This window comes from Panthera uncia, chromosome E1, assembly GCF_023721935.1.
Source record: "Panthera uncia isolate 11264 chromosome E1, Puncia_PCG_1.0, whole genome shotgun sequence".
Taxonomy (NCBI): domain Eukaryota; kingdom Metazoa; phylum Chordata; class Mammalia; order Carnivora; family Felidae; genus Panthera; species Panthera uncia.
The window spans coordinates 11,671,657-11,684,651 of NC_064814.1; the positions used below are offsets into that span (position 1 = coordinate 11,671,657).

At 52.7% G+C, this 12,995-nt stretch overlaps 2 protein-coding genes across 5 annotated transcripts in view; one reads left to right on the forward strand and one right to left on the reverse strand.

Moving 5' to 3' along the window:
* The window catches only part of CNP (2',3'-cyclic nucleotide 3' phosphodiesterase), a 5,833-nt gene extending 809 nt beyond the window's left edge, over positions 1-5,024 (forward strand). For both annotated transcript variants that reach the window (XM_049636084.1, XM_049636085.1), the window contains exons 2-4: positions 561-1,230; positions 2,945-3,084; positions 4,454-5,024. In XM_049636084.1, the coding sequence (XP_049492041.1) occupies positions 561-1,230; positions 2,945-3,084; positions 4,454-4,903 (1,260 nt within the window). In that variant the 3' untranslated portion in view covers positions 4,904-5,024. The remainder of the gene's footprint in view (positions 1-560; positions 1,231-2,944; positions 3,085-4,453) is intronic.
* DNAJC7 (DnaJ heat shock protein family (Hsp40) member C7) overlaps positions 4,978-12,995 on the reverse strand; it is a 29,185-nt gene continuing 21,167 nt past the window's right edge. For all 3 annotated transcript variants that reach the window (XM_049636076.1, XM_049636077.1, XM_049636078.1), the window contains exons 10-14: positions 10,769-10,842; positions 10,225-10,371; positions 9,609-9,761; positions 8,010-8,072; positions 4,978-7,568 (exon numbers count right to left, since the gene is read on the reverse strand). In XM_049636076.1, the coding sequence (XP_049492033.1) occupies positions 7,531-7,568; positions 8,010-8,072; positions 9,609-9,761; positions 10,225-10,371; positions 10,769-10,842 (475 nt within the window). In that variant the 3' untranslated portion in view covers positions 4,978-7,530. The remainder of the gene's footprint in view (positions 7,569-8,009; positions 8,073-9,608; positions 9,762-10,224; positions 10,372-10,768; positions 10,843-12,995) is intronic.

A 12,995-nucleotide genomic window follows, 5' to 3' on the forward strand; every position in this document is an offset into this window, starting at 1 on the left:
CCCCCCCATCCCAGACAAGAGAGTATTATCTGTTGCTGCCCTTGTTCGGGGGAGGGAGGCAGTCTTTGGGTAACCCTTCTCCACCCCCACCCTCCTCTGCACACCCAGAGCCAGGGCAGCTGTGGCTTTGCCCAGACATAGCAGCCCCACCTCCAAAGAGGTCATCCTTAATAGGTGCCAGGAATATAAAATTAGGGTCCTCGCCTAGAACCACAGGCGCACACTTCACGCTTTCCCTTGAGAGGTGGCAGCAGTGGGGGATCCTTGAAGCTATAGCTCCAGCCAGAGGGAATTAAGAGTCGAGGAGCGCCCAGACAAGCTCTCCCCTCCCTCCTCTACAACCAGAAGCTGACCGCTACATACTACAGAGAAGGGAAAGGTCATACTACAGAGAAGGGAAAGGTCCGAGCTGCCGCCCGGCAGGGTGCCCGCAACCCCGGGGCTGCTTGTAACTCAGGGCTGGGAGCCCCGATTCGAAGGAGGCCAGAGACAAGGGGCGAGAGACTGGCGGGGTGGCCCCAGGCGAGCTGGCTGACTCTGCTCTTCCCCTCCTCACACAGAATAGAAGCTTCTCCCGAAAGAGCCACGCGTTCCTGCCCAAGATCTTCTTCCGCAAAATGTCATCCTCAGGGGCCAAGGACAAGCCTGAGCTGCAGTTTCCTTTCCTGCAGGATGAGGAGACGGTGGCCACACTGCAAGAGTGCAAGACGCTCTTCATCCTGCGAGGCCTGCCGGGGAGTGGCAAGTCCACGCTGGCGCGGGTCATTGTGGACAGGTACCGCGACGGCACCAAGATGGTGTCTGCCGACGCGTACAAGATTAACCCCGGCATTCGAGGAGACTTCTCTGAGGAGTACAAGCGGCTGGACGAGGACCTGGCGGCCTACTGCCGCCGGGACATCCGCGTCCTGGTGCTGGACGACACCAACCACGAGCGGGAGCGGCTGGAGCAGCTCTTTGACATGGCCGACCAGTACCAGTACCAGGTGGTGCTGGTGGAGCCCAAGACGGCGTGGCGGCTGGACTGTGCCCAGCTCAAGGAGAAGAATCAGTGGCAGCTGTCGGCCGACGAGCTGAAGAAGCTGAAGCCGGGGCTGGAGAAGGACTTCCTGCCGCTCTACTTCGGCTGGTTCCTGACCAAGAAGAGTTCCGAGAGCCTCCGCAAAGCCAGCCAGGCCTTCCTGGAGGAGCTGGGGAACCACAAGGCCTTCAGGAAGGAGCTGCGACACTGTAGGTGGCAGGCTGGCCAGGGTGCGGGCGGTTAGCCTCATTCGCGAGCCTCCCTCGCTGGGCACGGGGTGCTGTGTGCCCGGGACCGCGTGGTGTCCCCGCGTCGGGAGCCGGCTGTGGCAGGCAGGTGGAGGCTCACCTGGTGTGAGGCACGGTGGGCTGTGGGGGGAGGCGCTCCCCGGGGCACCTCTCCTCTCACTGCGCCCTTCCTACTCCCCCCCCCCCCCCCCCATAGAGACCACTGACCCTGTCTTCGGGGCAGGAAACACAGACAGGAAATGCATCAACATTTCGTATAACCTTAGAGGGAGGATCTGGTCCCGTTGTCTTCTAACTTGTTTTTAGCCGCAGAACCATCTTTTGAGATAAAGTATTCCACGGAGGGGGCGCCTGGCTGGCTCAGTGGGAAGAGCACCTGGCTCTTGATCTCAGGGTCATGCGTTTGAGCCCCGTGTTGGGCGTAGAGATTACTAAAAATATAAACTTAAAATATTCCATGGAATCCTAAGCTGCCCAAAACTGACAGGACTATTGTGACCTCACTGAGGATGGGTCCGGGTCTCAGACTGGTTTCCCCCCATTTTGGACCATCTTTCTACTTGCAGTGTCCCCACCCATGTTTCTGTGTTATCACTCAGAGGCAGGTGATTTGTGCCTGCGTGTTGCTCAGAGACCCTTCTTGGCTCCTAAGGCTGGAATGCTGGGAAACCAGGAAGCCGTGGAGCCTACGGTGACATCGTCCAGGTGTGACCCCTGTGCCCGGAATGGCTTGGCAGAAAAGCACCGGCCAGGCACGGCTCCTGGTTAGAGCTGGTGGCTCTGCCTTGGAGAGTGGCTGCCTCTTGAAACTGCTTTTACCGTTAAAAACTACAATCCTTTTCTGCCTGTGACACAGCAGGAGAAATGTAATGGGCCTGCTCTCGGGTCTCCCTCCCCTGGGGAGGGTAAGCGACATCCTCGCAGGGACTAGACTCTGGGAGTAAATAGGACAGACCTAGTGACTCGGAAGCTAGCCACAGGCCTAGAGTCTGGAAATTGAAACCCCGGATACTCCAAGTCTCGCCACGTAATATCTCTTCATATCCCAAGCATGGTCTCCTCCACCAAACAGGGCTGCAAGGTACATGCTCTGGTGACCAGGTAACTTCTTGTCCAGGAAGCTCCGAGTGCAGTGGGGCACGACTCGGAGTGACCCTGGGGAAATGGGTGTATAGTCATCCTGATGGTACTTGATAAAGACAGATAAGGGTCGATCACTTGCCCTAGGCCAAAGGGCTTATGAGTGGGCTGGGATATTAATTATGCTCTGACTCCTTCCGTCGTACCGCACAGTTCCAACACTCCTTTGCCTTTCTACCCTATTTTTCATGACTTGCTTCCCTCTTTCAGACGTGTAGCTGCTGAAGCCGATTCCCTTGGCCTCTGCTGCCTGTCCCTGGGTTATAAGTGCCTTAGTTTTCAAATCTGGAAAAGAGCTATAAAAATCTGCATAACTAATGTGAAGTCAGGGAATTTAGACACCTTTTTGTAGCTCTGGCGTGGCTGTTTGACCACCTAGTAAATGAGTGAATTATTGTGGATTACTGAGGAACTTCTGTTTGATCTCCAGTTTTTTGTTTTTTTTTTTTCCTCTTGAGCCTCCATGGTTGTGGTGACAGATGTTGGGATGGCCCCTGCTCTCCTGCCCTGACTGCCCCACTCTCTCTCCCTGCAGTTGTCTCTGGGGATGAGCCCAGGGAGAAGATTGAACTGGTCACCTACTTTGGGAAGAGACCCCCAGGCGTGCTGCACTGCACAACCAAGTTCTGTGACTACGGGAAGGCTGCTGGGGCAGAAGAGTATGCCCAGCAGGATGTGAGTGCCCCCCAGGGACACCCAGCTGAGGTGGGGAGAGGGCAGGGTCTCCTGGAGATGGGTGCCAGCTCAAGGCAGGGACCAGAAACCAGACAGCCTCTCAGAAGAAATGGCATCTCCTGCTCCCTTCATCCCTCCACAGGCTTAGTCACACAGATGTCACCTACCCTTTCTGGGGAGCACCCCCCTGCCCAGCACGCCACCGGCCTGTGCATTCACCCCGAAGGCCCGCCCACCAGAGCATTTTACTTTTGATGCCCGGCAGCAGACTCGTGCTCTGGCCTAAGCTTGTGTGGAGTCCCGAAGGCCAGGTGTCCCCTGCCCCCAGGGAGCCTGGTGCTCTGACATCCCTGTCCCCGGGTCCTAGGCCTGGTCTTGCCCTGGAGTAGGGCGCATGGAGGGATAGTGAGGCTTGTTGGCTTTGAGGCGCCAGACCCCTCCCTCCCGCTCTGCTGCCGCCCTAGCCTCTGCCGTGTGGTCCTTACACAGCAGGTGTCGCCCGGCCGCACGCTGCTGTCTCCAGCCTCCCCGGTGTCTCCCCCGCTCGTCTGCCTAGGTTGACGCGGCAGCCATCTTCCTGTTTATTGGTCTCCCCAACTTGCATTCTTTACTTTGGTTTGTGGTAGTGTTCTTGGCACCTAGCACAGCTGCATGAACGAATACGTAACATTGTCCACTACCATCCCAACCACTCGTGCGCGTAACAATATTTATTAAGCACCTGTTCTGCGCTAGACACAAGGGATTGTGAGCAAAAGTGGAGATGTGTTTATGGTCAGTTGGGAAAGATGGCCTTTTTCAGAGAATCAGATATAACCAGACATGTAATCAGATGTAAACCAAGGTGTACGGGGTAGATTCTGGTTGAAGGCATTGACTTCTGGCCCCACCCTGTCCTCTGGGATATTGCCTGGGTACCAGGGTGGCTTATTACCAGGATGAACCGAATAGCAATGGCATTGGCACTTGTCACATGCCTGTTACTCTTCTAGAGTCTTCACCCAGATACTCCTTTAATCCAGGCACCGAGGTAGGTTCTAGTATCATCCCTGTTTTACAGGTGAATAAGCCAACACAGCAAGGTTAAACAGCTTGCTCGGAGCCCTGCAGCTGGTGGGCAGGGGGATGGCTGAGTTCAGGGAGTCTGGCTTCCAACTCTGCCCATGTCTGGCACCTCTGGCACCTTGGCTTTGTCACATTAGCCTGAACGGTGTCCGTAGAAAGATGTCCTCCTGGAACACACGGGCTGCGTGCGGCTTTCCCCCCAGGGCTCCGCTGCCTCGTGCTCACCTCTGTCAGGTCCATCCTTGGTCAGCTGTCCACCGCAGGGGCCACCACCTCCAGCTTAGCTGTCGTCCTCTCCCCACAGGTGGTGAAGAAATCCTACGGCAAGGCCTTCACGCTGACTGTCACTGCCCTCTTCGTGACGCCCAAGACTGCCGGAGCCCGGGTGGAGCTGAGCGAGCAGGAGCTGCCGCTGTGGCCAAATGACGTGGACAAGCTGTCCCCCTCTGACAGCCTGCCCCGGGGCAGCCGTGCTCACATCACCCTCGGCTGCGCGGGGGACGTGGAGGCCGTGCAGACGGGCATTGACCTCCTGGAGATTGTGCGGCAGGAGAAGGGGGGCAGCCGAGGCGAGGAGGTGGGTGAGCTACACCGGGGCAAACTCTACTCCTTGGGCAGCGGGCGTTGGCTGCTGAGCCTGGCCAAGAAGATGGAGGTCAGGGCCATCTTCACGGGGTACTACGGGAAGGGCAAACCTGTGCCCACGCACGGCAGCCGCAAGGGGGGTGCCTTCCAGTCCTGCACCGTCCTCTGAGTGTCCTTGCTGTGGTCAGCCCCTTGCTCCTTACAGGGAGAGCGGGGAGAGGGAAGCATGCCTTCTGCTTCATCTTTAAGATTTTTTTTTTTTTTTTTTTTTTTTTTTTACTCAAAGTTAACCTTCTTGTAACTTTTTAAAAACTTGTAACTTTTCCTGCCCACCCTCCTCCCGCTAATGCCCAAGCTTTCAACACAAGGTGGGGTAGGAGGCACCATTCAGGAACCCAGAGCAAAGCTGCCCAGGCTGAGCCAAGCTGGGCCTGGAACTGCAGCCACAACCCCGAGCCCAGCTGCCTGTTACTGGTTCCCCTGCCCAGAGCTGGCCAGCGGGGTGGAGGGGGTCACCTCAGAGCTGCAGGTACCCACAGGGCGGTCACTGCGGCTGTGGGAAACCAGCGATGGATTCGGGGTGGGGGGGAATCCCTGGGCTTAGACCCTGGATCTTAATCATTGCAGCCCCAGGAAGTCTGGGGCTTTTTACCAGAGTAGAAAAAGGGGTGTACGTCCCACCTTTGGCCCTAAGTGCCTGTCCTCTCCTCCTCCACACTGTAACTAGGGAACAGGTGGATAAGTAGGGGAGAAAAGAGAACAGTAAGCAACAGCCACTCCCGGATGGCCACAGGGCTTCCCCCTTCCTGGGATGGGGATGGGCTGGCCATCCTTTCCAGCGGTGTGGCTCTGCTGTGGGGATGGGGAGATCAAAGCCAGAGAAAGTACCTCGGTGGGGAAGCTCCTATCTTGCCGTCTGCCCAGCCCAACTTGCCCCCTTAATGCCTCTGTAGGCCCGTGTGCCTCCTCCAAAGGGCGTCAGTTGGTGGGGACCAAGAGCCAGTGGGGCGGACGCCTGGCTGTTAAGGGCCAAGCCCTGCCTGGTGCCTCCGGGAAGGGGTTTGGAACATCGGTGCCTGTGCTGCGGTTCCTGGGGTGCCCTCTGCTGCCCCCTGCTCAGTAATAGGGCCTTGCTCATTGAGTTGTTACTGGACGAAAGTGCTCGAGTTACTATCCTGGCTTTGCCCAACCTCAGTGACTTGTAAGACTGACAATGAAATAAACCGTGTTAATCCTGGCCGCGTGCAGTCTCTCTCACCCCTTCTGTGCCCAGCTCAGGCCTCCCTGGGGCCGGGGTTGGCGTATCAGGACTGGCTTTGTCCCGCAGCGTGGGGCCATCGGTCCTGTCTCCCCTCTGCTGGCTGGGCACAGCTGTGGTGAGGCTGGGCAGCTGAACAGTGTTGGCTTTCATGAGGAGGCAGAACGGAGAGAGGCTGATCTTAGACGGGCACAGAAAGTGGGGGCTGCCTGGGTCTGAGAGACGTGGAGCAGAGCCTGTCTCCCCCACTGACTGCAGCAGTGGGCCCACAGGTGTGCCAGCCCAAAGCAAGGAGAGGGCCTTCCCAGCAAGACCCACGGTCCCTAGTCTGGGTCCTTCAGTCCTCTAGGGACGGGCCACCCTTAAACACAAGGCAACACCTGACACTGAGGAGTTTTGTACAGGCCAGTAGGAGCTTCTCAGGCCTACCTCGGGCATCCTGTCACCATGGCCTCGGCGACAAAGCGGGAAGACTGGAAAGGGGCAGGGGCTCAGAAGGAAGAGAAATGTAAGTTACCTGTTTGGTCCACAGTCTTTCCCCAGCCATCGCTACTACCGAAGCGCCAAAAGTCTAAGCTTCAGCCAAAGTCTCAAGTGTCTCTGCCTGGAACTCCTAGAAAGATTACTTGCAACAAACACTAAACTTGACCCGGATAGCAGGACCCTGACCACTATTTCCTTCCCCAGTTTGCCTCCCACACAGAAAGGGACACCAGTGGAGAAAGTGAGGAGTACATGCTAAGAATGCTGTCTCTAAGCGTGTGAGTTTAACGTCTGTGCCCCAGGAGCTGCACGTCCCACCTGGAATGGGCCTGGGGGTCAGAGGGGCCAGGATTTTGTCCTGGTCCCCAGCTCCCTTAGCCTACACTGGCAACAGGACAGCAAGGGGGTCTGGGTCAGCCCAGCCACATTCCACGTGAGCTCTGGACACACACAGCCTCTGGTGATTTGTGGTGGCCCTGACATCAAATAAACCCGTTCTCTGAACTCAACTTCCCCATGACTGACATCAGGCTGGGCCCAACAACATACTCAGGGCCTGCTGGGTACTCACATGGCTCAACAGGTTTGGGAGAGGCGGCCAGCATCCCCTTGCCATCAGGCCCTAGGTGCCCACATCCCCTGTGGGGCAGCCTGCTGAGCTTGAAATCCATGCCAGCACCAGCTCCGTGCTGGGGGCTCAGCTCTGGCCCACCGGGTCTGGAGTGACACAAAGCAGCTGCCAGAGCAAAGTGCCAGAAAGGGTCAAAACATTTTATTCTCTTAATTTTTTTTTCTTTTTTAATAAAGTTAAACAGTAAAACAAAAATTCACAAGCTGCCTCCCTGTCCACCCCCCGCCTCCCTCCCCTCCCCGCAGTCTTCGGCGCTGGCTCCCTCTCCTTCCCCCCACTCACACAGACACAGGGCATCCAACTAAGAAAACGAAACTGCTCTAAGGATGGGGAGATGAGATGAAGGGAGGAGGTGAACTGTGCCCACGTTCAAGGTTACACTGAGCAAGTCTCCACTTTCTGGGTTCTGGATGGTTTCCTCTCCTTAGCCAAATTGAAAAAAGAAATTCCCTGGACCAGATGCTGTAAGGGAAAAGAAGGGCTTGTTAGTTGGCTCTGTGTGGGAAGATCACTTTGCTCTGATGACGGGAAAGTCTTCAAGGGCTGCTTCAAGTTCAAACAGAAAAGCTGCCAAGTCAATCAACAAGCCTGGGCCTGGGGGTATAAGGGGAGCAGGTGAGCAGCTGTCTGTGCAGCTTCTAACCTTCACTCTTGGAGAGGCCCTGGTACTAGACCGCGTGAACGCCTCCCTGGCCCTGCAGAGGTGGGGCACCAATGGTCCCGAGGCATGGTACACCCAGGAACTTCCCTACCACCATCCTCAGCAGCACCTGTGTGGATCGGTACCCTGCTGGATGGGGGTTCTGTCGCCTCTACTTAAGGGCCCCCCTGACTCTCCCATAGCGGGGAGCTACATTATGGGCCTGTGATCTGGAAGCTCCCAAGAGCAGCGGGCATACCCACCTTCAAAGCTGAAGCCCCCAGGACCGCCAAAGAATGCCTTGAAGATATTGTTGGCGTCAAAATCTGTGCAGCAAAATGAGAAACAGGGAAGGGGCAAAAGGTGAACAAGTTAGACCTGTCTGAAAAGGAACTTAGGATGACATGGCAGATGGGCCCCCAAGCTTTCCCAGACACACCCCTCACCTCCTTTCCCTAAAGTCATTGATGGGGGTGGGCACACGTATCCCCACCCCCCATGCCTAATCCCACTCCTGGGACATGTTCCCTTCTTCCCAGGGCAAACCTGAAGGAAAGCTTTCTTCACCTCCACCTACTTTGCTGGATCTTCTTCACAACAAGTGGGATGCCATTTGCACTTACATAAGACTTTCCTCACACTGTCTCTCTATAATGCTGGGCTGCTACTGAAAAGGCTAAAATCTATCACTTCAGTGCTAACAACACTAAATGGAAGAGTAAGTTCTAAGATTTATTGTATTCATTTGATTCCATGCTGTCTAGACTAAATGCCAGAAAAAAAGCGCCATGGCTTATGAAGCACCTACTAGGTGCCAGTCGTGGTGCTCGGTACTCTGCATGCCTTACATCATCCCCAGTTTATACTCAACAAAACCAGGCAGGAGCTCAAGTAACTTGCTCAAGATCACGTGGCCAGTGAAGGCAATAGAACTGAACATTCCAACTCCTGCCTGACTCCAGTACTGTGCCCTCATCACCAGGCCACAGCAGGTCTGCTGCCCCTACCCGCGCCTCCGTTGCTAAAGTCCACAGAGGACGCATCTCCATCAGTTGATCCAGCAGGCACATTGTATCCAGATGCAAATTCTTCCTTGCCTCTCTGTATCTGCTCATCTCGGGCCCCCTAGCTCAGGTAATGGCTCCATCCAGTCAGCCGTCCAAAGCCACTCAAGTTCATCCTTCCCCTCTTCCAACACAGACATGAATCAAGCCCTGCCCTCCCACTGTGCCCTCTGATTCTCCCCCTTCACCGCACCAAAGCGCCTCTCCTCACCACCACCACAAATATTCTGCCACCTAACTCTGGTTCTTAGTTCCCCTACTTAGGATCCTTCAACAGTGGGGGGAACTTCTAACCAACAGGAAAAAAACCCATATTGCCTACTCTAGCCCCTGCAGGGGGATCCAGCTACTCTGGGGCTTCATGCCTTAGCACCCCCTGCCTCAAACACCCTCTATTCTTCTACATTCAGCCCCTTACAGCTCCCCAACGGTATTATTTCTGCACTTCCAAGCCTTCCCTTGCTAGTGCTTATGTCCTCTGCACCCTGGGCACCCACTACATTTGACTGTACTTGTTGGGATTTCACATCCAGGGGTCAGAGGTCAGAAGTGGCTTGTGGGCCAGTTTGCAAAGCCCTAGACTGGGTTCTCAGAGCACAGGGAACCTGTTTGATTCACCTTTGTTATTTCCAGCACCCATCACAGTGCCTCACACGTTACAGGTATTTATCTAGGGTGTGCCTTACAAATCACTATGCATCACTAGCTACTAGATAGACTCTCCGTTGGAGTGTCTTAAGAAAAATTCTAAAGATCCACACTGGTCAGGTTCGTCCCAGGCTGCCCCAACCAACTCACCACCCATATTCATGCCCTCCTCATCCAGGTCCTGTCCACTGTCATAGCGAGTCTTTTTTTTGGGATCAGAGAGGATGGTAAAAGCTTCTCCAACTTCCTTGAACTTTTTCTCCTCCTCCTTCTGAACTTCAGCACTGGCTCCACTGTGCCGATCTAAAGGGAGGAGTATAGGAAGAACTCAGGGTCACAAGAAAATAAAAGTTGAAGAGAAAGACCACTTTATGTCCAATTTTAGAATGTGGTACTTCCAAAATTTGGAGGGTATGGAACTTAGCAACACCTTATTACCTATCCGCTGAAGGGCCAGAAACTTTCTTCCTTTTAAAAGTTTACTTATTTTCAGAGAAAAAGGGAGGGAGAGGGGGAAAGAGAGAGCAGGTGAGCACAGGGTAGAGGCAGAGGAGGGAGAGAGAGAATCCTAAGCAGGCTCCGTGCTGTCAGACTGGAGCTTGAGGCGGGGCTCAATTCCATGAACCGCAAGATCACGACCTAAGCCGAAATCAAGAGTCAGATGCCCCATCAACTAAGCCACCCAGGCGCCCCAAGAGCTGGGAACTTTCTGGACTGAGTCCTGGTTCGTTCTTCCCACCAAGTCCCCTCCCCACACCCACTCTACCTGGATGGTGCATCAAGGCCCGTTTCCGGTAAGCTTTTTTGATCTCATCCTCAGAGGCATTCTTGTCCACTCCCAGAATTTTGTAGTAATCTTTCCTCTTACTCTTCTTCAGTTCCAGCTGTGCATTTTTTAGGAGCTGTTTGTGTTCTGGAAGGAGACATCTAGAGTCAATGGACAAATGTGACTCTGGTTTCCCTTACTAACCCAGATGCCTTGCAGTCAGAAGCCTTGTTAACCATACATACCAGGTGCTTTTATGGTGTTTTCTTTCTGAAGATTAAAAAACAAATCTACTCATACTTCAGTTCTGCACATCAGCCTCATTACACATAAAAGGAAGTAAAAGCGACAGGATATAGGGCCAGAAAATAAGTGCCTTGTCCTGCACTTGGGGTCTCTGTTAATTTCTTCCTGGCTGGTGATCAAATAAGCCCCAGGTATGTCCCTGATCCGTGAATCAAACTACTCCTATGTCCAGTTGTAGGGCCTATGTATGAGTAAGACCTCACATTTCCCTGAGAAACAGGCTCTCAAACACCTTTACCTTTTGTTTTCTCCGTCTGATACACTTTTTCATAGTCCCGCACTGCTTCCTCATACTGTTCTGTGTCCATGTAACTGAAAAGGAAATACAGGGCGGTCCATCAACATAAACAGCAATCACCTTCAGTATCACTCTGGGAGAAGAGGCACGGCTCAAGCAAGAGACACACACTTTCGGTTGAGATGCTTCATGAAACAGGAATCCTTAAGCTAGCTGTGAGAAAAAATTAACTACCAGTTCCTCAAGTAAAAAGAGACAGGTCTCATGCCACTTGCACCCAACCAGCAAAGTGATACTCTACTTTGAGCAGAAAGCAACTAAGGGGAGAAAGTTCCTTCTGATTTCAGAGCCACCAAAAGGCATCTGGATTGCCACAGGACAAGGCAATGTGAAGGCTCCTACTTGACTGATTACTTGGGATTAAAATGCAAGAGAAAAAGATCATGAAGTGAGAGCGGTGAATATGGAAAAGCTTTGAAACCTGCAGTGCCATAAACATGCAGGGCCAGCTCCAATCCAGAGTACAAGTGGGATTAGTGAGCCACTAGAAGGATCAAGTTCAAGATGGTGGCTGCTGGCAAATGCCTCCACTAAGACTAATCAATCTGAGAGATGGAGGTAAGTGAGAGAAAAAGGAGACTCTAAACGCAGGCTTGCTTTTATTTCAGGAGTGTAGAAGAAAGGGGAGGGGGGGCTGCCCCAAGATGGGCAGAATCTAACTTGAAAGGCTGATTGCCAGACCTGTTAAGACCTTCTTTTCCACAGAAGCAAAGTGGTATTTTCCATGTCCCGATGAGATCACTGGTGCCAAGACTGGCCTACCGATTAAACAGACTGTGTAGGAGTTCCAGAGACAGACCCCATCGGCTGGGCAGCAGGAGTGACTGTGCGGCACAGCTAGCTGCTGCCCAACAAAGACCAAGTTTACTACACTGCCACCACACATCCCATCTCTGCAAACATCAGAGCCCCGGTGGGCTTAGAGGCCAGAGCAGAGGGGTGCTGCTGATGTGGCTGGCAAGACAGAGCCCAACTTCTTAGGCATCTCTGATTTTTTGGCAACATCTTGATTTACAATTTTAATTAAACAATGGTGACAAAAACCAGTGCCCTGTGGACACTGGGCACAAATGTTACCAGGAGCTCAGAGAACCCATTTACAGCATGAAGAGTAATATAAGCTGATGGTCCCAGGTGTAGAATGATCTGTCAGATAAATAACCTTAATGAACTTTCAATGCCCTTTTGGAATGTATTAAACAAGCTTGTATTACAATGATTTACATTTTTACTTAATGTGTTTTTTAAATTCAAGGACATCTTTCCATTTAAATTTTTTTTCTATTGTCATACACCTGAAACATTACAACACTGTATGAAAACTATACATCTATTTTTTAAAAAGTATTTTTTTTTAAGTTGAAGAAAATGCAGAGAAGTAGAGCTTTAGGGAAAATGGGAAACTGCAATGCATGATGGGAGATGTAGCAGAAATCTGGCATCTCCCCGTCTTTAGGGATAAGTTGAGGTAGCAGTCAGGACTCTGGTAAGGGTTTGGCCTGAACTAATCTCCACTACTTCATGTCAGTCCCAGCTGCTTGAGGGGACTGTTTGCCAAGTTCTTGGCCAACTGTGCCCCAAAGTGCACGCTGTGCCCCGTGGTGGGATCTCAAAGGCAGAGCCACTCAGAGGACAGTTCTGTTTCTACCACAAAGATAAGCTGTCAGTTGTCTGATTAAAGCCATTTGATTTTTCTTCATTGAACACATATCAAGATAGAATTGTCCACCCCTTTATCTTGCTAACAAACCAAGAATATTCTCTCCCCATTCTCTGTTCAAACACAGCAGAGTATCCACTGAGTTGACACAGTGTCATATATATAGCCACCCCCGCCCCACTAGACGCTTAGGGGATTCTCCTTGTTTGCTCTTTCAGATAACATCACAGTAAACGTGCACATAGCATTCTGGATCTGTTAACATTAGTCTTTAGCTGGATCATAGGGTGCCTGCTGTCTTCCAAAGCTTCCATGTTTGCCTGCCAGCAGTTTGCAAACATGAGATGATAGACAGCTAGTTTCAGGATCTATAATACAATTCTGTGTACGTTTCTGTTTGATAGACTTACTCATCTACTTAGAAATCCACTTGGAAAAAAAAAAAAGCACCACATACAGGAGCACTTTTCCTGCTTTCAAAAAAAGTGGATCATTTTGGGAAAACTA